At 47.3% G+C, this 26,124-nt stretch overlaps 8 protein-coding genes across 8 annotated transcripts; 4 read left to right on the top strand and 4 right to left on the bottom strand.

Moving 5' to 3' along the window:
- Positions 1-5,535: 5,535 nt before the first annotated feature.
- On the bottom strand, positions 5,536-8,270 carry J4E84_000743 (uncharacterized protein; the record flags this gene model as incomplete). Its single annotated transcript, XM_049383379.1, has 5 exons — positions 5,536-5,559; positions 5,842-7,278; positions 7,398-7,492; positions 7,648-7,850; positions 8,266-8,270. The coding sequence occupies 5 exons, from the start codon at positions 8,268-8,270 to the stop codon at positions 5,536-5,538; spliced, it is 1,764 nt and encodes a 587-aa protein (XP_049248897.1).
- A 1,738-nt stretch (positions 8,271-10,008) lies between these two features.
- J4E84_000742 (uncharacterized protein) lies at positions 10,009-11,310 on the top strand (the record flags this gene model as incomplete). Its single annotated transcript, XM_049383378.1, has 1 exon — positions 10,009-11,310. One exon carries the CDS (start codon positions 10,009-10,011, stop codon positions 11,308-11,310), a length of 1,302 nt encoding a protein of 433 aa, XP_049248896.1.
- Positions 11,311-11,948: 638 nt separating this feature from the next.
- On the top strand, positions 11,949-13,810 carry J4E84_000741 (uncharacterized protein; the record flags this gene model as incomplete). The annotated part of the gene is made up of 2 exons (XM_049383377.1): positions 11,949-13,619; positions 13,679-13,810. 2 exons carry the CDS (start codon positions 11,949-11,951, stop codon positions 13,808-13,810), a joined length of 1,803 nt encoding a protein of 600 aa, XP_049248895.1.
- A 176-nt stretch (positions 13,811-13,986) lies between these two features.
- J4E84_000740 (uncharacterized protein) lies at positions 13,987-14,279 on the bottom strand (the record flags this gene model as incomplete). The annotated part of the gene is made up of 2 exons (XM_049383376.1): positions 13,987-14,150; positions 14,210-14,279. The coding sequence occupies 2 exons, from the start codon at positions 14,277-14,279 to the stop codon at positions 13,987-13,989; spliced, it is 234 nt and encodes a 77-aa protein (XP_049248894.1).
- A 501-nt stretch (positions 14,280-14,780) lies between these two features.
- Positions 14,781-18,619, bottom strand: J4E84_000739 (uncharacterized protein; the record flags this gene model as incomplete). The annotated part of the gene is made up of 2 exons (XM_049383375.1): positions 14,781-15,898; positions 15,949-18,619. 2 exons carry the CDS (start codon positions 18,617-18,619, stop codon positions 14,781-14,783), a joined length of 3,789 nt encoding a protein of 1,262 aa, XP_049248893.1.
- Positions 18,620-19,110: 491 nt separating this feature from the next.
- On the top strand, positions 19,111-20,736 carry J4E84_000738 (uncharacterized protein; the record flags this gene model as incomplete). Its single annotated transcript, XM_049383374.1, has 1 exon — positions 19,111-20,736. The coding sequence occupies one exon, from the start codon at positions 19,111-19,113 to the stop codon at positions 20,734-20,736; it is 1,626 nt and encodes a 541-aa protein (XP_049248892.1).
- Positions 20,737-20,954: 218 nt separating this feature from the next.
- On the bottom strand, positions 20,955-22,796 carry J4E84_000737 (uncharacterized protein; the record flags this gene model as incomplete). The annotated part of the gene is made up of 2 exons (XM_049383373.1): positions 20,955-21,126; positions 21,175-22,796. 2 exons carry the CDS (start codon positions 22,794-22,796, stop codon positions 20,955-20,957), a joined length of 1,794 nt encoding a protein of 597 aa, XP_049248891.1.
- A 1,011-nt stretch (positions 22,797-23,807) lies between these two features.
- Positions 23,808-25,661, top strand: J4E84_000736 (uncharacterized protein; the record flags this gene model as incomplete). The annotated part of the gene is made up of 4 exons (XM_049383372.1): positions 23,808-23,980; positions 24,034-24,175; positions 24,228-24,593; positions 24,648-25,661. 4 exons carry the CDS (start codon positions 23,808-23,810, stop codon positions 25,659-25,661), a joined length of 1,695 nt encoding a protein of 564 aa, XP_049248890.1.
- Between the last annotated feature and the right edge of the window lie 463 nt (positions 25,662-26,124).

The raw sequence follows: 26,124 nt of genomic DNA, 5'->3' as shown, positions 1-26,124 counted from the left end.
GTAATAGTATTAATAAGTAGACTAAGTATCTTATTCTATATAACTTATTAAATTATAAGAAACGTATACCTAGAAAGATTACTCTTAGTAGGCATTACCTTCTAAGTATTATCTTTAGCTAGTAGAATGTAGTCTTTTTTTCTAATAGTAATAGATACTTTATTAATAACTAGAGCTGTAGTTAAACTTATTAGCTTTATAGTTTTAATAATAGTTAACTAGTATTATCTTAGCTTATAATTATTAGAAAGTAGTTTAGGTAGTATCTAGTCTAGTAAATCTACTCTTTTATATAGTTTCTTATATTATACGTAAACATTAGCTCTCTAGAGCTAGTCTCTAGCTACTTATACCTACTTAAGAAGAGGTAGTAAGCGCAATTATAGCAGCTGCAAACAGAACAGAAAGCGTAATTATAGCAAGTGTAAGTTAAGTAGCTAGAACGTAGTAGATATTCTAAATTAATTTAAGTTATATATTAGAGCGTAGTAGCTAAAGAGCTAAAGAAGAAGAAAGAGCTAAGAAAGTAGTTTAGGTGCAAGAGATTAGGTGTAAAAGAGTAGTAGCGAAGAAGCGTACAGCGCATAAGAACTCTAAGGCAAAAGAAAGCTTTCTATATTAAATATTCTCTAAATCTCTAAATATTTAAAAGCATTAAATAAACTATAAAAGAGTAATAAGATAACACCTTCTCTTATCTTAGAACTAGTTATAACTAGTAAGTAACTCTATAGTATATACGTATATGTATAGTAGCTAATTATATATATATATATATAGATTTAGAAAGCTACCTAACATAGATTATAAATAAAATAGACTTAGAGTCTCTAAGCGTAGAGATAGTTGCGTATAGAAAGGCAGCTAAAGTTGCTAAGAATAATAGAAAGGCAACTAGCGCGTTAAAGCTAAAGCTAGAGTAATAGCTTAGTCTATTTAGGTAGTTCTTTAAGAATATAAAGAAGTAAGTAGATATATAGCAAGTGTGTAGCTACGCAGCGTAGACTAATAAAAGATAAATAAGCTAAGAGGCGCTAAGAATGCGTTTATAAAGAAGTAGAATAATCTACTAGAGGCGTTAATTATTTAGGTTAGTAAGTAGAAGATAGGTAATACTAGGTTAGAATTTATAGAGGCGCTAAAGGTGTAGAATAATCTAGAGAAGTATTTTCTTCTCGCTTAAGTACTAAGGCGCATAGTGTAATATATTAGTTAAGTCTTATATTAGTATAGGTATTTATATAGCAGAGTAGTAGGCGGTAATAGTAATAGTATCGCGATGTTGCTAGCAATAGTATTTCTGCAAAAGTAGCTAAATATAAAGCTATATTTAGTATATTAGTGTATGCGTATAATATAATATAATATATATAGTGTATATAAGTAATTAGGCATTACGTAGTGCCTAAGGTAGCGCGTAAGGTAGATATATAGGTATAGATATAGGTAGGCGTGTAGGTGTATTATAAAGGTGCTAGCTAGGCAGCTACCTAAGGTAGTAGGCGCCTAAGGCGCTACGCAGTCTTAGTAAGCTTAAGAGCTCTAGAGCTACGTTAAGTAGGCGTACGCAGGTAGGTTGTTCTAACTTAGACTAGAGGGTCTAGGTTAAGAGCTCTATACCTACTTAAAACTATTCTTAGTGCTAGGCCTTAACTTTAAAATAATATCTTAGAACTATAAAAGATTCTTTCTCTCTATCTAGTAAAGGCTAAGTTTATTAAGAACAGCTTTTAAGAAAGGTTAGCATTCTAAGAACTTTAGAAGCGTTAGCTACTTTTAGCTATCTAAAGTAACTAGAAAGCTTTTTTATTTCTATAGAGAAGGTAGAATAGTAATAGAGAATATAGCTATAGATAGTAACTCTTAGGCTTACTAGCTTTTATTAGAGCTTAGAGCTTACTAACTATAACTAAAAGAGAATATTTAAAATAAGATATAGAGTAGAGTCTAGTTCTAAATCTATATAAAAATTAGTAAGTTAAAGTAATAGTAGAAAGAATATAGTACTATAGAAGTTTATTTACTAGTATAGTATCTATAGTAAAGACTTCTCTATCTTTTATTCTTCTACTAGTCTTTCTCTAGATCTTTTATAAACTTGTATCTATAAAATAGATCTAGATATACCTCTAGTCTATTAGCGTCTCTAGTAGATAATAATAAATTAGTAGAGCTATTATTAAAGAGTTTAAGATTACTATTATACGTATATAATAAGTATACTTAACTTATACTAAGAAGAAATTCTCTAGTAAAACTATAGAGTCTAGAGAGTATTAGTAATACAAGGTAAATAGAGTTACTAGAGTAAATTAAAGAACTAATAAATTCTTATAGATAGAAACACGTATCTATCTATTATTTATTAGAAAGTTAGAGTTTATAGTAGTAATTAATTAGAACTAACATATTATCTATATATTAGAGTATAATAGACAACTCTATATACCTAGATAAGTAGATAGCCTATTCTTTCTCTAGCTAGCTTAATATTACTTACTTTCTCTTATATTAATAATTAGAGCTATAATAAGCTCTTATTACAAGTAGCGTGTTAATGTAGAGTTAGTTAAGAATATTAAAGGTTATCTTCTACTTATTATAGAATAGATAGTAGAGTTTCTTACTTTCTAAAAGCTATATAGTATTCTTATAACTAACTTTAGCAAAAGTAGAGTTAATATAGAGCTTATTAGAGGTTTATACACGTTTTTATATCTTTTTATTATAGAAAACGCCTTTAAGTAGTTTACTAATAAACTTTATCTAGGTTCTAACTATACTACTATAGATAGTAGGTTTATTATTAATCTACTATATAATTTTCTATACAAAGACTTAATATTAGCGCTAAGATAGGCTAAGAAATAGTTAAAATACCTAAAGCTAGAGCTACTTTAGATATACTAATTTAATATAAAGATAAGTATTATTAATCTAAGGCTAGATTAATAGGCTCTGTTCTTTATAGTAATAGTTTCTAAATTTCTAAAATATCTTTATATTATTCTACTACGCTACTAGTTTAATCTTAATATAGTAAACTACTAATATATAAGAACTAGAGTGCCTTTACTACGTACTAATTAAGAGATTATATTTAATAACCTTTTAGCGCTCTTTACTATATACAAAGATTAGGTCTATAATACTCTTACTCTTATCTTATATATCTTATAGAGTAAGGTAATTTATATTAATCTAACTAATAAAGTTAAATTCTATAGCTAGTGTATACCTAACTTTAATATAATAATATATAATCTTCTTAAAGTTTGTTTAAAATTATAGAATTTATTAAAAGATACTATTAACTAGTTATTAGATTTCTTAGAAGACGTACCTAATATATATATTACCTTTAATTCTATAGAGCTACTAGTGTATAATATATTTCTTATTAACTAGAAGAAAAACGTATTATATAATATAAAGTATAAGTATACTATATAAAAAAGTAATATAAAGTTTAATAAAGAATAGATTAATTCTAAGTTTAACTAGTACTTTCTCTTCTACTAATTTAAAAATAACTTAGTTATCTACACTTACTATAATAAAAATAATCTAGACTTAATAGTTATAGACTTTTATATAATTAATATAACTAAACCTAGTAGTAGTTTATAATTTAATAACGCTATAAGAGTAAATAGTTATATAGTAATATTAAGGCTTTATACTAAATAGAATAGTATTACTAACTATAATTCTATAGTACTAAAGAGCTTTAATAATAAGAGTTCTAGTAACTACACTACTAGCGTCTCTATAGTAGTAACTTAGACTAGTCTCTTATTTTATAATAAAATTAATAAGTAATATTATAAACTAGGCTACTATAGCTATATTATTTTATATAATTACTTATATAGTAATATAATAATAGTTAAATATACCTAGCTCGCTAAGAAAGTAGAAAGGTATAAGACTAGTAGTATACTCTCTATATCTTTAGTAGGTAGTACGTAGACTAAAAGATATATTATAATAAAATTTCTCTCTTATTATACGCTAGTAGACTCTAAGTTAGCTAATAAAAAGTTAACGTTATAACTATTTAAGCCTACTATAACTATAAACTAGAATTCTTCTACTTATATAGTCTAAGACTTTATCTACATTGTAATAACTAAACGCATTTCTATTCTAGGCAAAATTTCTAGCTTAGATACTACTATTCTTTTTTTATCTACTAAAATAAGTATTTTACTAGACTTAAGAGATTATAAAGAATATAATATAAGAGATCTACTAAGATAATAGACCTACTCTTAGCTTTAAGTATTTAGTAGAGATCTTTAAGATAGTAACCTCTAGTTATTACTACTTAATTACTCTTTCTTAAAGAATAGTGTAAAGCCTCTAAGTAGGCTCTATAACTTTAATAATAGTTTAGTATATTAATACTTTTACAATCTCTTTAAGTAAGATAATTCTAGTATACTTATAACTATTTATAAGCTATTAGGCGTTCTATAGTAGTAATAGAATTATAGAAACCTATAATTAATAAATAACTTCTCTCTTTATTCTATATACTAGTAAGTTATAACTTAAATATTTCTCTCTATCTTTTACTAAAGCGTATCTAGCTATAATCTAGATATTTTACTAACTCTTGCTAGACTACTATAGCGCATTTTAGCTAGCTAGAGTTATCTATATAGACTCTAAATAAGCGCTTTTATTATTAAATACTAGAAGAAATTCTAGAAGAAGTATAATAAGATCTAATTAATAAGAAAAAGCTAGAAATATATTCTTATTAAACGCCTTACTATATATTACCTTATAAATAAATCTAACTTTAGAATTATACTATAAGATCTAATTATATTATTTAGTCTTACTATAGGCTTTAAGCTCTATTATAATTACTATCTAAGTAAAGAAAGCTATAGATTTCTCTACTCTAATCTTATATATATATTATCTAATAAAAACTATAGTTATAGAGAGTGCTGTAAAAGCTAAGTAATAGACGTAAAGTTTATTTTTTATATAATTATACACTTTCTATATAAACTTATATAAGAACTCTATATATTTACTATATTCTAAGCTTATATTCTATATTATAAGTATTAGAAATCTAGAGAGATATATAATAATAAAATAGAATTATATAATAAATATAAAGAGATATAGACTCTCTATAAGAGAGAAGCTTATACTACCTACTATAAGAATAGAGATAAATAGTTTTACTCTTAGAACTATAACTAGGTATATTATAATAATAGCTATGCTAATATTATTTTCTATTCTAGAAGTAAAGAAGAGTATAATATATAGTAAGTAGCGTAGAAGGCTATTATTAGAGAGAATACGCGTGTTACTATATATATTAAATATTAGTATAATATAGAAGATTATCTATATACTAATAATTAGGTCTATTCTCTCTATTAGCTATAAATTAATTAGAGTAAAAAGGTAGTATGTAAATAGCTAAAATATAATAAGTTTATTACATACTCTTAGAAAGAGTGCACGCTTGCCTATACTACCTAAGCATTTAACATAGAAAACCTAGATAGATAGGTCTTTTCTTAACTAAGAAAAAGTAGGTATATAGTTTCTTAGTTCTTATATAATTAGTAGTATTTAAATTTAACTTTTACTTTCTTAACTATTTACACACTTTGTACCGCCACCTTATAGTCTATGGTCTCCGTGGGAGGTCTGATACGCCCCAAGTGATGGTTCACTCATACTACGTTTGTGTATAACGCGCTGATGTGGTACAGCTGAGTTGGGTGATGGGAAGCTTGTGATAAGTTCGCTGCACTGGGTGAGTTAGACGCTGGGCTCTTAACACCGTCAGCGCGCACATACCGTAGCTGTCCGCGGTAAGACCAAGTTTGAAGAGGCCCCCGCACTCATGAGATCAGCTCCGGTTGCGTAGTCATCCTTATGCGCCACCTCATATAATGTTGCTGGTATGTCGAGTTCGCGTGAGTTTCTTGGTGCCATGAGGACGCGGTCCCGATCGCGCGAGGGAGCCAATGGGGAGATAGCAACCGGGGATCCTCCCAGGGCAGTCACAATATGACCTTCGTCTATAGCAGGCGAGATAACACTGGCGCCATCGAGCTCTGGTGTGATTGGCGGGAAATATGAGGGGATAGGTGTAGCTGTTGGCCTGGGAGAACATGCTTCAGATTCCAGATCGCTCGTCCGGCCGTAAGCTTCCATTTGCGCAGTGATCTTCTTCAGCTTTCGAATGTCGCTCTTGTAACCTTTGATGTCGAGCTTGAAGAGAATGATTTCCCTAACGTAGAAGTCGATCTCCTGTCGCAAGCTCTCCATCTGCACATCCGGAGTATCGGCAAGAGCCTTTCCCTTCTGTTTAGATTGCTCCCTCCTCAAGCGCTCGTGGAGCCTATCCATCCACCTATCGATGTCTTCCCGTCTTGCAATGGAGGCAAGCTCCGGCCAGCTGTCTTCCCCTTCCCCAGCCATGTGAAGCTTCATTGCCGCATGCCGTCTGATTTCAGCCTGCAACAAGAGTTTGTGATGCTCCAGCTGCCTTTCCACTGTACAAATGACCCTGTCCTTCTCCTCAATTACGGATTCGCGATTCAGGATTGCGGCTCGAAGTCTTTCCATATGCGTGTCTGGGTGGTGTGTGCCTGAACGACTGGCAGTTGTCTTGTGCTCCTGTTCTAGCTCGCTGTGTGCCCGTCGTAGCTGTTCTCGCTCTTTCTCCAGTTTCGCAATGCGATGATCTTTCTCCCTGACCTGGTCTTGCAGACGCTCAATGTGCGCAACAAAAGAAGCTAGCGTTGCGTTCTCTTGCGAGTCAAGCTCTGAACTGATCGGCGAAGCACTCGAGAAGACCGTACTCATACTCATACGTCCATCGGAAGTTGGGTGGCTCGTGCTAGGTGGTCCTTTTGAGATGAGGTCGAAGGGTGATTTCCCATTCACTAAATTCGAAAGTTGCTCTTCCGCGTCCAGTCGCTCAGTGTTGGCGATCTCGAGACGGCTCTCGAGATGATCAATAGTGTTTTGCAGAGCCTGCGTGGATTTGGCAAGCTTGTCAGCGTGCGCTGCCTTGTCCTCGAACTCAGCACATCTCATCTCGGTCAGTCCTAGTGTTGAACGAAGCTCTCTCTCGCTTTTCTTCGATTCGTTCAACTTCGCCATCAATGATTCGATCTGCTGTTGGAGAGCGACATTGTTTTGTCTGTACTGATTGAGCTCTGGGAGCAGGTTCCGAGTTGTCGTTTCTGGCCGACGTGTGGCGCTGAGCTTCCGCTTCAAGCTCTCCTGACAGTCCAAATTAGCAGTGGGTTTCAGAAGGAGAGCAGGTGTATCATTACCATCTCTGGGCTGCTTTCTGATCGCCGGTGTGAACGCTGTTTGCTTTCAAATTCGATCGGACAGACAAAGTCGGGGTCTTTCGTAATCGGCGGGGTTTCGCGAATCGACGTGTGTGGCGGCTCAGCGCTATCCGAGACAAACGAAGTATTATTCCTCGACGCTAGACACGTTTAGCATGCTGAACTGATAGCTGGTGTCACGGGTGCACAGCTCGAAAAGCCATACTGGTTGATCCAACACGTTGGAAGAGAGCGTCTTCACAAAGCAGTGAAGTGTAGTGGTGGACTGGACAAGGATACTTGGAACGATACTCACCCTGGTGCAGGCCGTGCTTGCTGTTCTGCTCTTGAAGCAACCGAATGTGATCTTTCAGAGATGCAACCTCCGCAGAGTGTGCGTCCACGAGGCTTGCAACTTGTGCTTCGTGCGACGATCTCAAGGCGGCGAACTGAGATTGTAGGACTGAGTTTTTCTGATTCTGTGTGGCAATGATCGCTTTTAGCTCGTCGATCTGGTTGCTACGCGTCGATGAATTGGTTGCAGTAGACGCCTGGGTATAGTTAGTATTTGGATGCAATACATGCTGGGCAACTAAAACGGCCCGAATTGGCCATTACGAGGCAGAGAAAGAGGCATGGCGATGAGACTAGTGGTGACGGTTTGTGTGCAAGTGCCGCCCGCGCAACGTGAGAATGTGAAACCTGACACCACCACTATTCGCCTGCCAGGCCTCCGATCCGCGGATACAACAATACATTGCCAGCGAGCAGCCAGAAGCCATGGCCTGACGGCAGAGAAGTACATCTAACTCAGGCACACATCGTCGCATCAGAGTTGGAGATGGTACACAAAGAAGTTCTGAAACTGTTTCGTTATGCAGTCTTCTTGTTTGTCCAGTAAATACGCCTCTATCAAGAAACAAACAGCACTCACTTCATTTTGACTGTTGCGTCGGCGCTTTTCGGTATCCCGATCACGTACTTTCTTCTCTTGGACCTGCCGCATCTGACTAGAACCATGCCTGCCACTTCTGTTTGTCGAAACCTTTCCGTCCATGGCAGAGAGCGCAGTAATCAGGTCCGGTCTCGAACGTCTCCGCATTCCGGTTTTGTTCAAACACTTGTCATCCAATGCCGCTGGTAGACCGGCTTGGGCCATAACACGTGAATCAAGTGCATCGCCGATAGGAACGTTTCTCATGATGCTATACCGCGAGCTTAGTTCTGGAACGCTTCTCGTATGATTCAATGGTGACGGGACCAAATCCAATGCATTCAAGCATGTACTCCCGTGGCTCAAGCGCTTGTCAGGTGGGTGACTCTCCCTTCGAAAGAGCTGGATTGTGGGTTGGACGGACACTGGAGTCGTACAGGATGGAAACCCTTGATTCTCTAAGAGAAGAGAACCAGGGAGCTCAGCGGGTAGTTCTGCAATCGATGGTACCGAGGCGGACCGTGGGCGACTGGGCAGAGGCTTTTCTATGGAGGCAGATCTCGAGCATGCAATCGTACTGGGCACCGGAGAGCGCAACATGTCGCTAGACGCAGTCTGGAGGGTCGTGACAGTCTTGAACACGGCTGTATCGTACTGGGGTGTGATAGGACTGGATACATGTTGTCTGTCGTCCGATGGAAAGATGACGAGGTTAGTTGAACGTCGTTTTTCAACTTTCAGCGTAGTCTGGAAGAGATGATTAGCGAATGGTAAGGCACCACAAGACAGCTGCAGACACCGACTTCCAGACGGTCGCTGACATTGGTGTACGGGTCGTCTCGTTGTGCATAAGATGTCGTTGTCTTTGGCAGCGCACTGACATGGTTCTGTGCCTGTTATCGTACCTTTGCTTCAACGTCGGTGTTGGACTCGGGCTCAATCGACTCAATCGATAGCAACCCCCCAGTGCGATAGTAGGGCTCTGAACTAGACTGGCGTTTTGACCAGGAAAGGATTCGCTTGGACGGCATTGCGCGATCGTTGCGCACGCCGCACTCAGTGGCAGCAATACAGCGGAGGCATGAAGATAGGATGGAAACTACAGGCGCTCGGGCTACGATATGGTGCGAAGAGAGAGAGATAGGCGGAAAGGCAATCGCCAGAGAGTTTGCGGGCACTGGGACGATGGTTTGGCTACGTTTGCAAGGCGCCCATCTTGGCCGCCTTCATAACGCCCGCTGTCATGTTTCGGGGCTGCAAACCACGCCGTACCTGTCTGGATCCGGCTGAAGACGCTGCTGCAGGGGCCAAATGGGCCGACTGGGTGGGAGAGAAACACAAGCTCCTTGCATATCGTATACATAGGCGCCTTGGAGTGGATAGTGGCGCCGCCGTGTACATGCAGCGAATAGACGAGATGAAGATGAGGCGCGGTAGCGCGACGCCGTGACGAAGTTGCAGGAAGCTTGGGCCTCTGGGGAAGTCGCGACCGACAGCTTCAATCGCTAACCGGCTATTGCGTACTAGTCACATTCCTTTCTGCTTCTTTGCGCAGCCCACTACTAATTACGGTGTAATGGTCTAGCCGGCTACCACCGCAGTGCAGGCGACTTGGCATCGCCCCCAGGAAGCCCGTTGACGTTGGCTGTATCCACCAGCCACTAGAGAAAAAGTTGGGATCGTCATTGCGCCCCCAATCTCGACACCGCGACTGCGCCCCAGTGCTCAGCAATCGGGCCCGATATGGCGAGAGACCTGTCGCCCTACAGCGCGCGACGGCTGCTTACGCAACAGCTAGTCCAAGGCCAGACTGCCTCGCCCCCGGCAGTCGAGGGCAGGAACGGAAGCCCGAGCAGGTTGTCGAGACATGTATCCGAACGCGTTGGGAAGGAGCCTTCGATAGCATCTGGTCGCCGCTCGAGAAGTCGATCGAGAGAGAGGAAGCCCGAGGACGTACCGAACGCCCGTGAGCCAAAGGCCACGACAGTCGAGCCAAGCGCTGTCCGCAGGCGGGAACGGTCGCCGGAACCATACAGGAAGCCACGAGGCTCCTCCAGAGAGAAGAAGCGCGATGGATCAAGAGAGCGGAGGAAGGACCGATCCAGAGACAGGCGACGAGACCGGTCACGCGACAAGAGGCGAGAAAGATCGGGCGACAGAAAGAGAGATCGCTCGAGGGACAGAAGGCGCGATCGCTCCCACGACAAGGACGGAGACAGGAACAGAAAGCGCGATCGCTCTACGGACAGACACGGCCGGCGAGATCGCTCGCGGTCCAGAGAGCGACGCCGCCGCGACAAGTCCAAAGAGGGCAGACGTTCACGCTCGCCCATACCGTACCGTTCTCGCAAACCGCGCACCCGCTCGCCCTCTGCATCCACATCTCCACCGCCCAAACGTCACCGGCGCACACGCTCTCCATCGCCTTCGCGCTCACCGCCGCCCCACAAGCGGGCCAAACAACCGCTACCTTCACAAGAAGTCTCCTTCCGGGGGCTTGACGACTCGGCCCAACCACCCTCCAAGTATGGCGGCGCACCGCCTGACAAGGAGAAGCCCAACTTCAAGCCTACTGGCGCGCTAGCCAAAGCTGCCAACCGCGTAGAAGGCACCAAGATCTCCCTCAAGTACCACGAGCCGCCCGAGGCACGCAAACCGCCCGCTTCACAACCCTGGCGCATCTTCGTGTTCAAGGGCGACGATGTGCTAGAGACCATCGAACTCTGGAACAAGAGCTGCTGGCTACTGGGACGATCTCGGGAAGTCGCCGATTACGTTCTCGACCACCCTAGCTCAAGTGGACAGCACGCAGTCATCCAGTTTCGGTACATACAAAAGACGGTGGAAGACGAATTCGGTGTCAAGAGCCACAAGGGAAAAGTCAAGCCCTACATCATTGACCTGGAAAGCAGTAATGGCACAGAGCTCAACGGAGAGGATCTCGAGGCGAGTCGCTACTTTGAGCTGAGGGACAAGGACATACTCAAATTTGGAGGCAGTGAGAGGGAGTACGTCGTCATGCTGCCACCAGCAGAGTCTAAGTAGGAAGGAATGAACATAGCAGAAGCCACAGACGACCATTGCGCAGTTGCAATAACAATTGCGGGTGTCACATACAAATCTCTCGCTGTCATAGAAGCTGAGTCCAGATGTACATAATAGAGAAAGAAAAAACATGTCAAATCATACGTGGATGAACATCACCAAGGGGGTGGGTTGTGTCGCTATGTATCGAAGATGAAGCTAACATTGCCATTATGTCTCGAATATGCTCCAAACATCATCAGTGGCCTTGGACAGAATGTATCTGAGGCATGTTGACGTTGAGGTACGCGATCCCCTTGATAAGTTTCGTGTTAAATCAAGGTACGCGCCGAGTAGGTGAATATGATGACCGTACTAAAGCTTCCTCGGGCTAGCTATCGTGCTCCGAACTCAGCATCCTCGGATCGCATTCTATTCTCCGTCGCACTTGTCTTGATGATGCAATGATGGGCGTCCGGACGTGGAGAGCGGCGCGTAATCAGGTACAGGGTCCAGTGTACGACAAGGATGCCGCCTCCCGACTTGGCAGGAACCGCCGTCATCAGCCTCCCCACAGTTCGTAATGCGCAGACATCGTCTTGCGCGTCCGTCTTCTTCCCTTCTTTATACCCCTTTTTACTTAATTCTTGTAATACACCATGGCGCTTTTGCGACGCTATGGGCTATACACCGTCCTCGCCGTGGGCTTCCTGTACATGCTTTGGTCCCTCAGCTTTCCATACGAGCAGCCTGGCGACGCGCCTGTAAACGCCGACAAAGGCCCGGAGAGCCAGCAAAGCCAACAACCAAAGAAAGAGCAAAAGTACAAGTCTTTCGATTGGACAAAGGTCCCCTTCAAAAACCGCATCGAGTCCCTCGTTCCACTACCAGCCGGCGAACCGAAAGCCTTACCACCCATACAATTCAACTTTGGACAAGAAGATGCTACGGCCAAGAACATACGCGAGACGAGGAAGGAAGAGGTTAAGAAACAATTCCTGAAATGCTGGAAGAGTTACAGAAGCCACGCATGGATGCACGACGAAGTCCGACCTATAAGCGGAGAGGCAGCGGATCACTTTGGAGGCTGGGCGGCCACCCTCATCGACGCGCTCGACACACTATACATAATGGGCTTTGAAGAGGAGTTCTCGTCCGCCATCAAGGATATCGAACAAATCGACTTTGGATACACCGATTTGGACCACATCAATGTATTCGAGACGAACATACGGCATTTGGGTGGTCTTCTGGCAGCTTTCGAGCTTAGCGGGGACCAGAGGTTATTGAACAAGGCGAAGGAGGCGGGCGAGATGCTATACCATGCATTCGACACACCCAACCACCTACCAATCACGCGATGGCAATTCCGTGCAGCGGGCGAGGGCAAACCACAGGTAGCGGACGAGCAGGTCCTCCTTGCGGAGATCGGAAGTCTGACCATGGAGTTCACACGCCTCTCGCAATTGACCGGGGACCCGAAATGGTACGACGCGGTCAACAGGGTAACCAGACTTCTCGAAGAACAGCAGGACAAGACCAAGCTACCGGGCATGTGGCCTCTCATTGTCAACGCTCGAACTGCGGACTTCACTGCTGACAGTGGGTTCACCCTGGGGAGTATGGCTGATTCAACGTACGAGTATATTGGCAAGCAATATGCGCTGCTCGGTGGTCAAGACGCCATCTATCGCAAGATGTACGAGAGAGCGATGGACACGGCATCCAAATATGCCTTGTTCAGGCCATCAACCCCAGAGAACTCCGACATGCTCATGTCAGGATTTGTCCGTGCCGAAGGTGCGACAACGGCGTTGGACCCAGAGATGCAACACTTGGCATGCTACACAGGTGGCATGTTTGCCCTCGGCGGAAAGCTATTCCAGAACGACGAACATGTCACGATCGGTCGGAAGTTGGCAGACACTTGTGTTTGGGCCTACAAGGCATCGCCCGCAGGTATCATGCCGGAAGTATCGCATCTCCTCATGTGCGACAATACGACAACCTGCGTATGGGACGAGAAAGCATGGCTCGATGGTATACTATCCCGGACATCTAATGCTGCGGACGAAAAGGATCCGTTGAAGAACATTGCGAACCTCCGCCTCCCCAGCGGCTTCATCAGTGTCGATGATAGAAGGTACATTCTCAGGCCGGAGGCTATCGAGAGTGTCTTCATCATGCACCGCATCACAGGGGAGCAGCAATGGCAAGCTGCTGCATGGGATATGTGGACGGCTATACAGCGCTCCACAGACACTGACATCGGTAACTCTGCATTGATAGACGTATCTGCCGACTCTCCACCGAGAGCGGACAGCATGGAGGTAAGTCGTCTCTTAGTTCCTTGTCAGAAGACATCGAGCGTGTACTAACACGCCTACAGAGCTTCTGGATGGCGGAAACGCTAAAGTACTTTTACCTGACGTTCAGCGAGCCAAACGTCATCAGCCTGGACGACTGGGTCTTCAACACCGAAGCCCATCCCTTCCGCATCCCGAAACCAAAGGCAGCGTAACACGCATAACGGCCACATTGTTCATACACACGGTCACATACAGCTTTTCTGGCGTGACTTGGGAAAAGATATACCCGTAATTTATACAATGATATTCGTAATTTCATGGAGACGACTGAGTTCTTGCTTGTTTCCTTTCTTTCTTATTCATACACCATCTCCTCATAGACACATGTCTAGTGTGTACCGTAGTTAGGTCCACCGATGCCCTTCTCACCGGGCTTGTTGGCGCTCGGGTCGACGCCGACGTTTGAGTTTCCGCTGTCTGAAGCTACGGGCGCTTCGCCGGGCGCGTGGCCTTCCTTCGCTGCGGGTGCGTTTGAGGCACCGAGACCTTTGCCTGTCATATTTGTTAGCATGACATCCCCGCAGAAGTTAAGGAGAGAATGTAAAACGTACTCTCAGCCTCCTGCTTGTTGAACTTGTCTGAAGCAGCATTGCTCTGGCCAGGTGTCTTGGAGTGAGGCATATTGGTTGTTTGGTGTGTGGTTGCGGGTAAACGTAGAATTTGTGTTATTCGCAATGAGTTGGAGTGAAGTGCAATGTAGATGGAGTTCCTATGCTAGAAGACACGCGACGTTTTGTTTTTGTCGCTCCCATCAGCCTAGTCGTGGCTGTGATGTCACTTTATTCATGATATCATCAGTATGGTGTTAGGATGCGAAAGGGTCCACTTTAGCGCTAGATGCAGGTACGCGATCGCGATGCGCTACTTATCATCGATACTGTTTCGGCGCCAGCATCGAGCTACCTCAAGTGCGGTATGGAGAAGCATAGGGCAAGCTGTATGTATCAAGTTTTCGATAATAAATGCTCATCGCTGGTTCACACGCTACCCAACCCCTTCCATAGCCAAAGGCCTTCCATAAATACAAAGTCTCATGCAAACCTTGAGAAACGTCCGAAAGGAAACGCTAAACGCCAATCCATGCACATCAAGACAAAATCTGTACCCGGTTCCTCTTCACTCTCAGTAGGTCAACATCTTCTGTCCGCCTTTGCCATCATGGCCCTCACCTGGCTTCGCAAAACTACACCACCGGTCCTTGATGGATACAACCTCGTACGTACCCTCCTCCTGGACTGGAATGCTCATACTCATCTCATGACTGATTTCCGTCTTGATCTCCAGCACTTTGCTCTTCCGTCCCTTGTTTGCATTCGTGCTCCGCGTGTAGGTAAACTCGAAAGGCGGTGTACCCCAGAACTGGAACTCTAGATCCGTACCGCCACCCTCATGAATGTCGATCTCGTGGACTTGACCTCCAGAGAGACGTACAGAGGGGATTGGATGAATGGTCTTGGTAAGGTCGAGCGCTGCAAGGCACTCAGAAGCAGAATCGCGTAGACCAGTGATAGTGAACGATCCTGGAAGCTCAGCGAGACGGCGGAAAGTAGTGCCCGGATTGGAGGCCTTGCGCTCTTGCTTCTCGAAGGTGTAGTATACTGTGAAGGGACTTTGGCCACTAAGAGCGAAGGACAGGCGCTCACCGACACAGAAGTCCTGTCGGTCTTCCAGGGGTGTGGCGGTAGGCGCATCATGAACGCTGATTTGCACACGGGGACCACCTGGCGGAGGCTTGAGGGTACATCCACGCGAGTCGCGAACTTTACGGATGGAAATTGACGAGTGACCGAGGTGCATCTTGCGGTGCTCAATCTTGAGATCATACTTGTTTGTGGGGATGCTCTTGTGGACGCTGATTTCCGGCTTAGGGGTACCTTGATGTTTGATCTCCACTTCCAGGTAGAATGGTGCAACGCCCTCCAGCGTGATGGGGATGACTTCTTCGCCCTCTGACTCTCGCGAACAGTAGCTGTATGTCTTTCCAGGTTTATCGAAACGAGCACCAGGACGTGAATGAACCTGTTGCTGAATCGTGATAGGCGAGAAGTGCTTCTTCGAGTGATCGTATCTGGCGTCTGCCAGTTTCAGGAAAGTGTACTCGTAAGTACCAGCCTTGGAGGTTTCGGATCGAATCGACGCAAGACCACCAACGGTGTGCAAGTCCTTTTCGCTGACAGAGGCTGTCTTTCCCTTCTTATCCTTGTATTCCTGTCGGTAAGAAATGTCGAAAGGAGCATTTCCTACGATGTCGTTAGCATTGGCAATGTGTGGGATACTCGGGATAACTTACCGGTTAAAGACACATCGAATGAATCCTCGTCACCCTCGCAGACGGCGTCCTTAATATATTTGCTGCCTTCCAGCACCGCGCTGCTTTCAGGAACACTGAGCGAGGGACGTGCGACCCAAGATACGTCGAATTGGTCAGCCTTTTCATCGATCAAGCCAGGGCAAACAGAGTCCTTAACGGAGATCAACTGATATGTTCCATCTGTCTTGACGTCAAGCCACGAGTTGGGGTTTTGGAAGCTATCCTTCTTGACCTCCTTGGTCTTCAAGTTTTCGTACTCTAGGAACCAAGGGCCGTTTCCAGTAAAGCGAAGAGGAAGTCCGACTTGTCGACTTTCCAAAGCCAAGACTGATTGTTTGCCTTCAATGTGCCCGAAGTACGCCTTGGGTCGTTCGTGACGAACATTGACTCTAGCTACGGGTTTGAGAACCTCTTTGCATTTAGATTTGTCGGTAACACTCGTCAGAGCTACGACGTACTCGCCACCGCTGCTGAGCTTGTCTGTTCGTATCACGTAGTGCGCGGTCTCGGTCTCGATGGTGCGCTTCGTACGCTTGCCATTGTGGACAATTTCGTATTCGAGCTTCCAGGGTGCCTCACCAGCAAAGCCCACGTCAAACTCAACCACATCGTCGATACAAGCTTGCTTAGGTCTACTGCTTTCAATGAAGTATGCCTGTGCGGATGGCTTGACGTCCTGTTGGAGTTTGATGTTGCTAAGGGGCCTCTCTTTGTAAACCGAGTCGCTGATGGTTTTGAATGAGTATTCGTAATGACCCGCATCTGTCGGCGTAAGATCGATCGTACTGCGGAGACTGGCAATCTGAAGTGGCGGCTGCCTGACCTCTCGGCCGTTGTCTTTCTTCTCGGAGTAGGTGACCACGAAAGGTGGACTTCCAACGAAATCAAGGCCAACGCGGAGACCGATGGGGTTGCCCGCGCATTTGTCTATGATGTCCTCGCTGTCTAGCGTGAGATCCGGCTCAGGTGGGTTGTGTAGTAGGCACGAAGTAGGTTCAAAAACCTCACCCTCGCAGAAGTCGGTCGACACAGACTTGATGGTGTAAAGACCGGCGACCTTGATAGTAGGCTGCTCACCCTTTCGCATGACCTGCTTTTGCAGCACAGCATCAGGACTGTGGTAGCCATCCGAGACGATATTCTCTTGGGGTGTGAAGAGATACTCAACGGTATGCGCAGAGTCAATAGCGTTTTTACCCGTAGACTGGTACTGGACGGGCAGACGAGCGGCTTCACCCTTGGGTACCCGAAGCGGGTTCTGTGGGCTACAGCCTCTGAGGAAAGCTGTAGGGCGCTCGTGGACCTCGAATAGTTGACGAATGCCTGCGACCTTGGGCCTTGGGCGCTCGTCATCGTCGACGTTCAGATAGCTCACGAAGTTGCCCAGTCCATCCTGCACCTCCTCGATTTCGTACTCCCAAGAGCCACTAGTCGTGAGAGATTCGTTCAGAGGTACGAGAACCTTGTGCGGGCGTGCCCAGGAAATGTCTTCGCGTCCGCTCTTGACCAGTGCTTGTGATGTGTGTTTCGACAAGGGCGAGATGGCGTCATCTGGCTGCAGATTCTGGAATTGAGACCCGCCGCGGGGCTTTCCATTCACCGTGAGGCGGTACTTGACGTTCAGAGGCGGCGTTCCCTCGACCTCGAGTGCAACGTTGGATAGATCGCTACGGCAGCGATTGTTGCCAGTAGGCTTCACTCGAGCTTGCGGGCAGGTGGCCACGACGACGTTGGTGGACCGCGGTCGGACCAGAAGCTTCGACTGATCCGTAACCTTCTTGAGCAGGTATACACCTGGCTTCTTGATCGTGTAGGCCAGAGTCAATGGATCGTCAGGGTCGGATGACTTCTGCGTCTTCCTAGCCTTCTTCAACATGGCCTTCAGCTCTCCCTTCTTGACGATGATGGTCTCGTTGACGTTCGTATCGATATCGATGCGCAGGATCTCCATCTCGTGGGGTTCGGTCTGGTTGATCATAATCGGGATTTCCAGTTGGGTGACGGACGAGTTCAGACAGAACGACTGCCTATCTGGGTTCAATACTGCAGAACCCTCAGGCAAGATGTTGACAATCTGCTTTCCGAGAATAAGGGAGGCGTTGTGTAGGATAGCACCAGGCTTGACGCTCCGTTCGCTGATGGCCAATTCGCTATCCCACAAGAAGCCCACCAGCCCCATAAGCCATGCCTGTACCGGTATGCCAATCCTGAACATGAGCATGACGTCGACGCCCGCATGCAGCACGAACAGCAGGAAGGCGGCGCCGTTGCCCCATTCCAGCCAAGGAATTTCCAGTAGCGGTATGCCGAACATGAATAGCACGTCGAAGAAGCACCATTTCAGGCACAGCACTAACGATTCGTCCTCCTCGACAGCCAGCGTGTAGAAGTCGTATGTTCGGTATGCCCATAGGGCGACGTATAGGGCGAAGACATAGAAGCGTTGTTGGGCGGGATCGAGGATGTCGGCGGGTATTAGGGGCCCTGAGCTTGACTGCGCGGGGGCTTTGGGCAGATCTGGCAAGGGCGACTTGATGTTGGGTCGCGGTGTTGTGCCATTCGGGCTCTGGAGGCCGGGGGAGCGGTTCGTGTTCTGTGGTGTTGATGGGAAGCCGCCCACGCCTCGGCGAACCTGGGGTGTGCCGTTCATCGCACCCAGAAGTTAAGCGTCGGCTATATCGTGATCATGGGTTGGGAGATGCGACGAAGATGCGTGTTCGGCCGGGGGGTGATCGGGCGTGTTGCGCTGGGCGGACTGTCGGTGGACGTGAAACTCAAACAAACATTTACCTAGAGTCTACGCGACGAGCGCGACAAGGATGCGGGCTGAGATGGATCCAGCCAATCAGAACTGGATGACGCCGAGCTCGTCACGTGCTAGCGCCCCAACCTTGGAACCTCGACTACCTGCACGCTGCCACTTGCTTTCACGTTCACTTTATACCGTTATCAGCTCGCTTCCTATTGTATTGTCGAACCCCACAATAAGAAAAGATAGTCGCGCTTCATTCACAGATCGCCTCCCACCATGCTCGTCTGCTTTCCTTTCCTCCAACCTCCAAACGTCCACATACACACTTGAACTCCTTCAACTCCAAACTACAACTCACTCTAAGCCTCTCTCAACTCAAATCAGCTAGTATGGAAAGCCAGACCGTCCACGATGTCCGAGCTGGCTCGGATGTCAAAGCTGGAATCCAAGAGCAAACCCAACAACAAGCCATACCCAGCAAAGACCTGGCAAACCAAGTCGCCGATGCAGTCTCTGCAAGCGCAGTAGAAAGCGATGGCGCCTCTACAGCTCAGTCTGTCAACAACTCTACATCTCCAAGCACAGGATCGAAACCGGCCTCACCCAACACCAAGAAGCGAGGTCCTCCTGAACCCGCTACAGCGTCAGAGCCCAGCAGCAAAAAGGCAAAAGACTCGCCAGGCCCACCGTCGCCTCAGAACGGCGCCTCTACCGATCCGGTTTTCCCTAGTCCACCAGACATGCCTGCAACCAACTTCGACAAAGAGACCTGGCAAGGATTCTGCGAAATCGAAAGTGAACCCGCCTGTTTCTCCGTCATCCTCCGCGAGATGGGCGTCCGCGACGTGACGGTACGCGAAGTATTTAGTATGGATACAGACTTCCTTCTCGACAACTTCCCGCAGCCTGTCTACGGTTTCATTCTGCTTTTCCACTACCGCGAATTTGGCAACGACGGCCAGGCAGCCGAGTGTCCCAAGGACGTCTGGTTCGCCAACCAACTGCCCGCCCAGAACAGTTGTGCGACACTAGCCATGATCAACATCATGATGAACCAGAGCAACGAAGCTGATGTGCATATCGGCGAGCATTTGACCCAGTTTAAAGATTTCACACAAGACTTGTCGCCATACCAGCGCGGTGAGGCTTTTGCGAGTTTCGATTTTGTGAAGAAGATTCACAATTCGTTTGCCAAGAAGATGGATATTCTCGAGGGCGACAAACATCTCAGCTACAAAGTCAAACGCGCCCAGCGCATCAAGGCACAGCTGTTGACTGAGAAGACCAAGCCTACCAAGAAGGGATCCAAGTCGCGACGCGCTGCTTCGACCGACACCGTCGCCAGTCACGATAGTGCAGAGAGCGTCGAGGATAACGCGCATCACTACATCGCTTTCGTACCGGTTGGAAACGAGGTCTGGAAGTTGGACGGTCTGGACAGGCAGCCGACGTGCGTTGGCTCCTTCGATCCGCAACGCGGCGAGACATGGCTTGAGTCAGTCTCCACCACCATTTCTACGCTCATGGCTGCTGGCGACGACGATTACGGCGTTGTTGCTCTGACGCAGTCTCCATTGCTCTCACTGCGCAAGAGCGCTGGTCTGACGATCAACACCCTCTCGCATGTCGACACACGCCTCGATGACATCTCAACTTCTACGTCTCAAGACTGGAGAGATCTCGTTGACCCCAATGAACAGCCGCCTAGTCCCCGTATGCTAGGCCTCGAAGAGCTTCTTGCGGTCAACCCTATCTCCACTACTGTCAAAGCGGCCATCGACAGCGAAGACATGACCCAGCTCCTGGCTCGCCGCAGCGATTTGCTTTCGCAAGCCAATCAACTGGCTGCGAACATCATGATGGAGATGCAGAACGAAGCAGAAGAGGATTCCAAGGCTGCACAGCGGCGATACGACTCTGGTCCGGTCATCAAGAAGTGGCTCGAGATGCTAGCCGAAAATGGCTTCCTGGAGGAGAACTTGGATCGCTTCATGCCAAACAAGGGAAGAAAGTGAGGATGGAAGATTGTGATGATTGCTTTGTGGTTCTACAGCAATCATCTTGGGAACGTTTCATATTTTTCGCTCGATATTAGGTCGGAGACCGACAGGATGGGAATGAGTGAGGATGTAACAGCATTTGATGCGACACTCATCTAGAGAACGCAACAAAACGTCATAGCTTTATCTATCTATACTTTTCCAACCCCACCTTGATTTTAGCCCTGCAACTTCTAATCCTCGGGGTATTCGTCTCGCACATTGCTCACGAAACAACGTTGTTCATCGTCCCAGCGCTTGAAATGGCGACCAGCGAGTTTCAGCAACGCCTCGGAGGGGTATGTATCCTCATCCACAGGCTTGATGTTCTCAGCAGCAACGTAGCGAACGGATTTGTCGCAGACACTACTTTAATTAGCATAATATAGTAAAGGCGCTAAGAGATGAACTTACAGTACGTGATAGAAAGCCTGATTCCTACCTTTCGATAGGGAATCTACACGCATGTTCTGAATCCAGTCTTCGTTCGCGTCGCAGACAACGTCCCAGCCTGTGATGACACCTTCATAGCCATAACGCTTGTGTTGGAATAGCTGGCCAACTTTGAAAGCAACATTCTGCGTGCGCGCAGAGCGATTGGCAACAGGCTTCCGCATTGAATCAACTTGATGCATGCTTTGCACAAACTGAAGCAGGCGACGACCCTCAGGTTGGTTGTAGAACATGGGGATGACGTAGCGTGATAGCAACGTCACGTCCCATGGGTAGTGCATCTGAAAATGCTCGAGCAGGTACGGCAGATATTGGCGACGACGGATCTGGTTGTGTCCAGATGAGATATGATCGTCATTGGGCCCAAGGAGGAGCATGGCCCAGATGGTTGCGTAGAACGCGTTGTCCATGTCTGGGTATGAGTTCATCCATGACGCCTGGATGCTGCCCATTCCGGCTTCAGTTTCGCGGATCGTTTGTACCGAGTTCATGATGTTGCGCGCAGTGCGCATTACCATCTCTCGGGTGTTGGTGTCGCTCAGAAAGCCATGGTGTTCGTCCTTTGGAACACCCATGTCGCGTAGGATCCTCTGTAAATCGCCTTGCCGTACTTCGGACGAAGAGCGAAACGGATCCAGGTACATGTAATCCAGCTGCGCCGAACTCGTTGGCTTGTACTGGCCATCGAGGTTGTAGTTCTTGGGCGCATAGACAAGAGTATAGACGTGGAAAAGGAACCCACAGGGTCGTGCATCAAGGCCGATCCGCTGTGCTACGGCGCAATAGATGGCGACTGAGATGAGTGGAAGAGACTCGTGCGTCGCCGAACGTATGACAAGACCAATGAAGGAATTCCGAAGTGCGCGATACGACGTGTCTGGAACACCGTTGAAGCCTTCGTCACGGAGGAAGGACGCCAAAGTCGAGGCCTGTGTTCGTGGACTCCAGCTACGCAAGTCGGGATATGTTTCCAGTAGCCTGTTGGCTAGTGCAGTGATGTCTTCAGCTACCACGTCAATGTCTACATCTTCGCCCACTCTCGCAAATACATCGTATGCGCCCAGAGCTCTCTCTATCGAAATGTCCTTGCCGTCATGCAGATCCGACCACACCTTGATGGCGACCTCGCGATGTATGCGCTCTAGCACGGCATTGGCGTAATATCGCCTTGCTAGAACGTCGTGCGCATCGTCGGGGCATGCGCATTCCTTCAATAGCGTTTCCTTCGCATCGTACCCAAACTCAGCGATGTCGTTGATGCATCTTATGCGCCCTTGCTGGCGATTCACAATGCGGTTCAAGAGCTCTTTGGTGCGACGCTCGATTGTGTGCTTCGTCATGTAGAGGGCGCGCCAGTCGACATCAGACAACGGGGCTGCAAACTTGGCGATAATGTTGTGGCGAGCGTCCCATGTCTTGAATTGCGTCTTGCACAGGTGGCGCCATATTATAGGCGCATCGGTCGTGAGCTCCTTGATGAGTTTGTTCGTCTGCGAAACGGATGCGAGGGAGCGCGGGTCGAGATTGAGGAAGACGGCTTCGAGGATCTCGGTCGGCAAGTCTGTGAAGGAGGGGCGTGGCATGGTGGGCCCGGCGTTCAGGTGGTGTATGGGTGGGGTCGTTCGGCGCTTTCGGGAGGTGACAGGGTCGTGGAGAGAAATGCAGAGCGCATGGGCAAATGGAGGTTTGGTGTGGCGAGTGAAGGGCGCGCTTGAAGGTTCCGCCGCAGATGTCGTCAACATTGGAACATGGGCGGTCATGAGCGCATGGCTCGCTAAGATTGACTAGCCTCGGCAGCTAAATCGCGATAACGCACCTTCAGTCAACAGGCGTTCTCTCCGTCGTATCGCGGGTCCAGATATACGATCCCGTCGTGACAAGGATGGGACTGAGCTAAATCTATGCCTTGTGTCTCGGCCCAGTCAGAGATGTCTCACTCATGGATGCGGGACCTATTCTACTCATGCCATTCCAACAGGCTAAAGAGCTACACAGCACTCTTGATAGAGCGAGTCCCTGTCACGCTGCGCACTTGACCAGTCGCTGAGGAAAATTGATCGCGTTATGACAAACATGTTGGACGCTTTTGAGAATACCTTCAAAGATGACTACATTGCTAGTGTTGGACTAAGCAGAAGGACGACAAGATAACTCGCCGTAGCAGAAACCCGTACCGCCCGGCTTTCTTTCCTTGAGGCTGTCAGCATATCTGCAAGTTAGGCCGTCATTGTCAGCACGAATTCCTTGGCGAAGCTCCGGCTTGCAGCGGAAATGAATGACGAGGCACTCGAAGCAACTCTGGACTCATCGTGGTCAATGCGGTAGACGCGACTCAAGCACAACAGTCAGTTATGTCCGTGAACAAGCAAGACCCTCATATGGTTTTTCCACGTTTGGTCCGGATAGCGCGCGACCATTGCCGAAGCTCGCTGTCCGCGAGACCCGATCTGCAGCCACAGTTGATGTCACTGCCGCACCGCCGCATTCATTACCATGAACATGACGCCCTAAAACTGAACGGTCTGGCTCACCACTTTTTATCTTTCCTTTTGGCCTTGTAATCCTACACTCCTACATTCCTATCATATCCCGCCATGGCCGACCTCAGCAGAGTAGAGTCGATGCAGTATCCTGCGGGACATCTCTCCCATCTCACCGAGAACCAAGAAGCCCAGCTTTTCGAGTTCAAGAAAGTGTGCCAGGAAGCAGGCTATTACACGCCTGCAGCCGGGCCGGTGCGAGCCAGTCATGACGACGAGACCATGCTGTACGCGCAAATCGCGAAGTTGTCGATTTTAGCGGGGCACTGACTGCTTACAGGCGCTATCTGCGCGCGCGTCGTTTTGTTCCCCAAGAGGCCTTTAAGCAATTCAAAGACACGGAAGACTGGCGGAAGGAGAACAAACTAAGCGAAATCTTCAACACTATCGAGGTCGAAGAGTATGAGCAAACGCGACGCTTGGTAGAGAGTCCCGCATACATGTGCTGTCATCCTGTCTGACAGCCTCACGTAGTACCCGCAATGGCTCGGCCGACGCGACAAACGCGGCATTCCTCTCTTCCTTTTCGAGGTCGCACCGCTGAACTCGAAGAACATCTCCACGTACGAGAAGCAACTCGCCAAGTCAAAGACGACTATCCCCAATGTCGCGACCAAGAACCTGCGCCTATTCGCCCTGTATGAGTCGCTCACAAGATTCTACACACCTCTGTGTTCCATGGTCCCTCGCAGCCATCCGGAAACGCCAATCTCGCAAAGCAACAACATCGTAGATATCAGTGGTGTTGGGCTGAAGCAGTTCTGGAACCTGAAGGGCCACATGCAAGATGCTTCGGTCCTGGCCACAGCACATTACCCTGAGACCTTGGATAGGATATTCGTATGTGCACGCGTCTTCTTGAGAGCCATGCAAGTAGAACTGACCAAATCGTAGATCGTTGGAGCGCCTGGCTTCTTTCCCACCGTCTGGGGCTGGGTCAAGCGCTGGTTTGATCCCATCACCGTCTCTAAGATCTTCATCCTCTCCCCGCAGAACGTCTACTCCACACTCTCTCAATACATCGACCACGAAAACATACCGAAGAAATACGGTGGCGGTCTCGATTTCGAGTGGGGACAGCTGCCCAACCTTGAGCCAGCCATCGAGGCGCAAATGAAGTGGGAGAACCCAAATACCCAGGACGGTCGCAAGACGTTCCCTATTGGGCCGATAAAATGGGAGGAAGGCCAGAATGGCAAAATGGAAGCCTGGGGCGTCGGCAGCGAAAGCGGAACACCGCGAAGAAAACTAATCTTCTCCATTCCCAAGCCTGTAGGATACAAGCAGGGAGATCTGATGCCGCCCACACCTGCGACTCAGATCGGCGACCCTCTCACAACCGTAGGCACAGCGACTCATCCCCCTGATACGAACGAGCCTGAAATCCACACCCCACCCTCAGACACCGAGTCGCGCCCGTCCACGACCGCAGTACCAGTTACTACGACCCTACCGATTCGCGCGGGCACATCAGAAGCACGGTACGAGCAACAGAACCAAACACACGCATCTGGGCAGCTCGCAGACGGAACACCCGAGGCAGCAGTCGTTGACCACGGGCATGGAGACAAGACAGTCACAATGGAGCCCAACACGGTGGGTCAAGCACCGAAAGAGGTACCGCTCCCCGATCGTGAAGAACCCGCCGCCCCGGGCTATTTGGACCAAGCTAAACAAGCCGCTGTATCAGCCTCCGCTGTAGTCACCTCGACTGCTACTTCTGCCGCTGAAGCCGTTGCCGGTGTAGTTGGTGGAAACAAGGGGGAAGAAAACAAGGTTGAAGAGCCTGAGAGGATAAAGAGTCCACAGGAACAAGAGATGGATCGCCAGATCGATGCCACGAGTGCCAAGGACGTTGAGGCGTTTCTGAGGGCGCAGACGGCTAGTGGTGGTCATAAAGCCAGCTGAACTCCTTTGAAGCCCTTGGATATATTGTACGTGGAGTAGAGATTGTATAGATGACGAACGATTGATACCATACCCTTAACCATGCGTTGAGCTTGGACTGTTCTTGAAGAAACCTGATAGATGCGCAAGGCAAGTCTACTGCTTTTAGACCCACCGAAGAGCGAGAAGTCATTGGTGGGTGCATATTCAGAAAGAGAATGCGTTGGTAGGTTATCCGCGTGGGTATTGTCATTCAGGTCTCCTATGGAAGCATCTATATAGCTCAAAAAGTGAGGAGCGCACCATCGATTTTCATTTCCATGATAGCTGCCCATGACCTATTTAATACTCCATTCATGACAAGAAGTGCCAAAACACACATACTGTAGCTCACTGCTTCATCGTCCTGGAACTGGGTTGTGCGAAGGGTCATGCCGAACTCGCATATATTCGCCACCATCGTTACGCGATCAGACACGTACTT

This window comes from Alternaria hordeiaustralica (genome assembly GCF_023758085.1).
Source record: "Alternaria hordeiaustralica strain BMP 2776 chromosome Unknown scaffold_1, whole genome shotgun sequence".
In the NCBI taxonomy this organism is placed as follows: Eukaryota; Fungi; Ascomycota; class Dothideomycetes; order Pleosporales; family Pleosporaceae; genus Alternaria; species Alternaria hordeiaustralica.
Note: the sequence above shows the minus strand (reverse complement) of the source record. Positions and strands in the feature narration are given on the sequence as shown.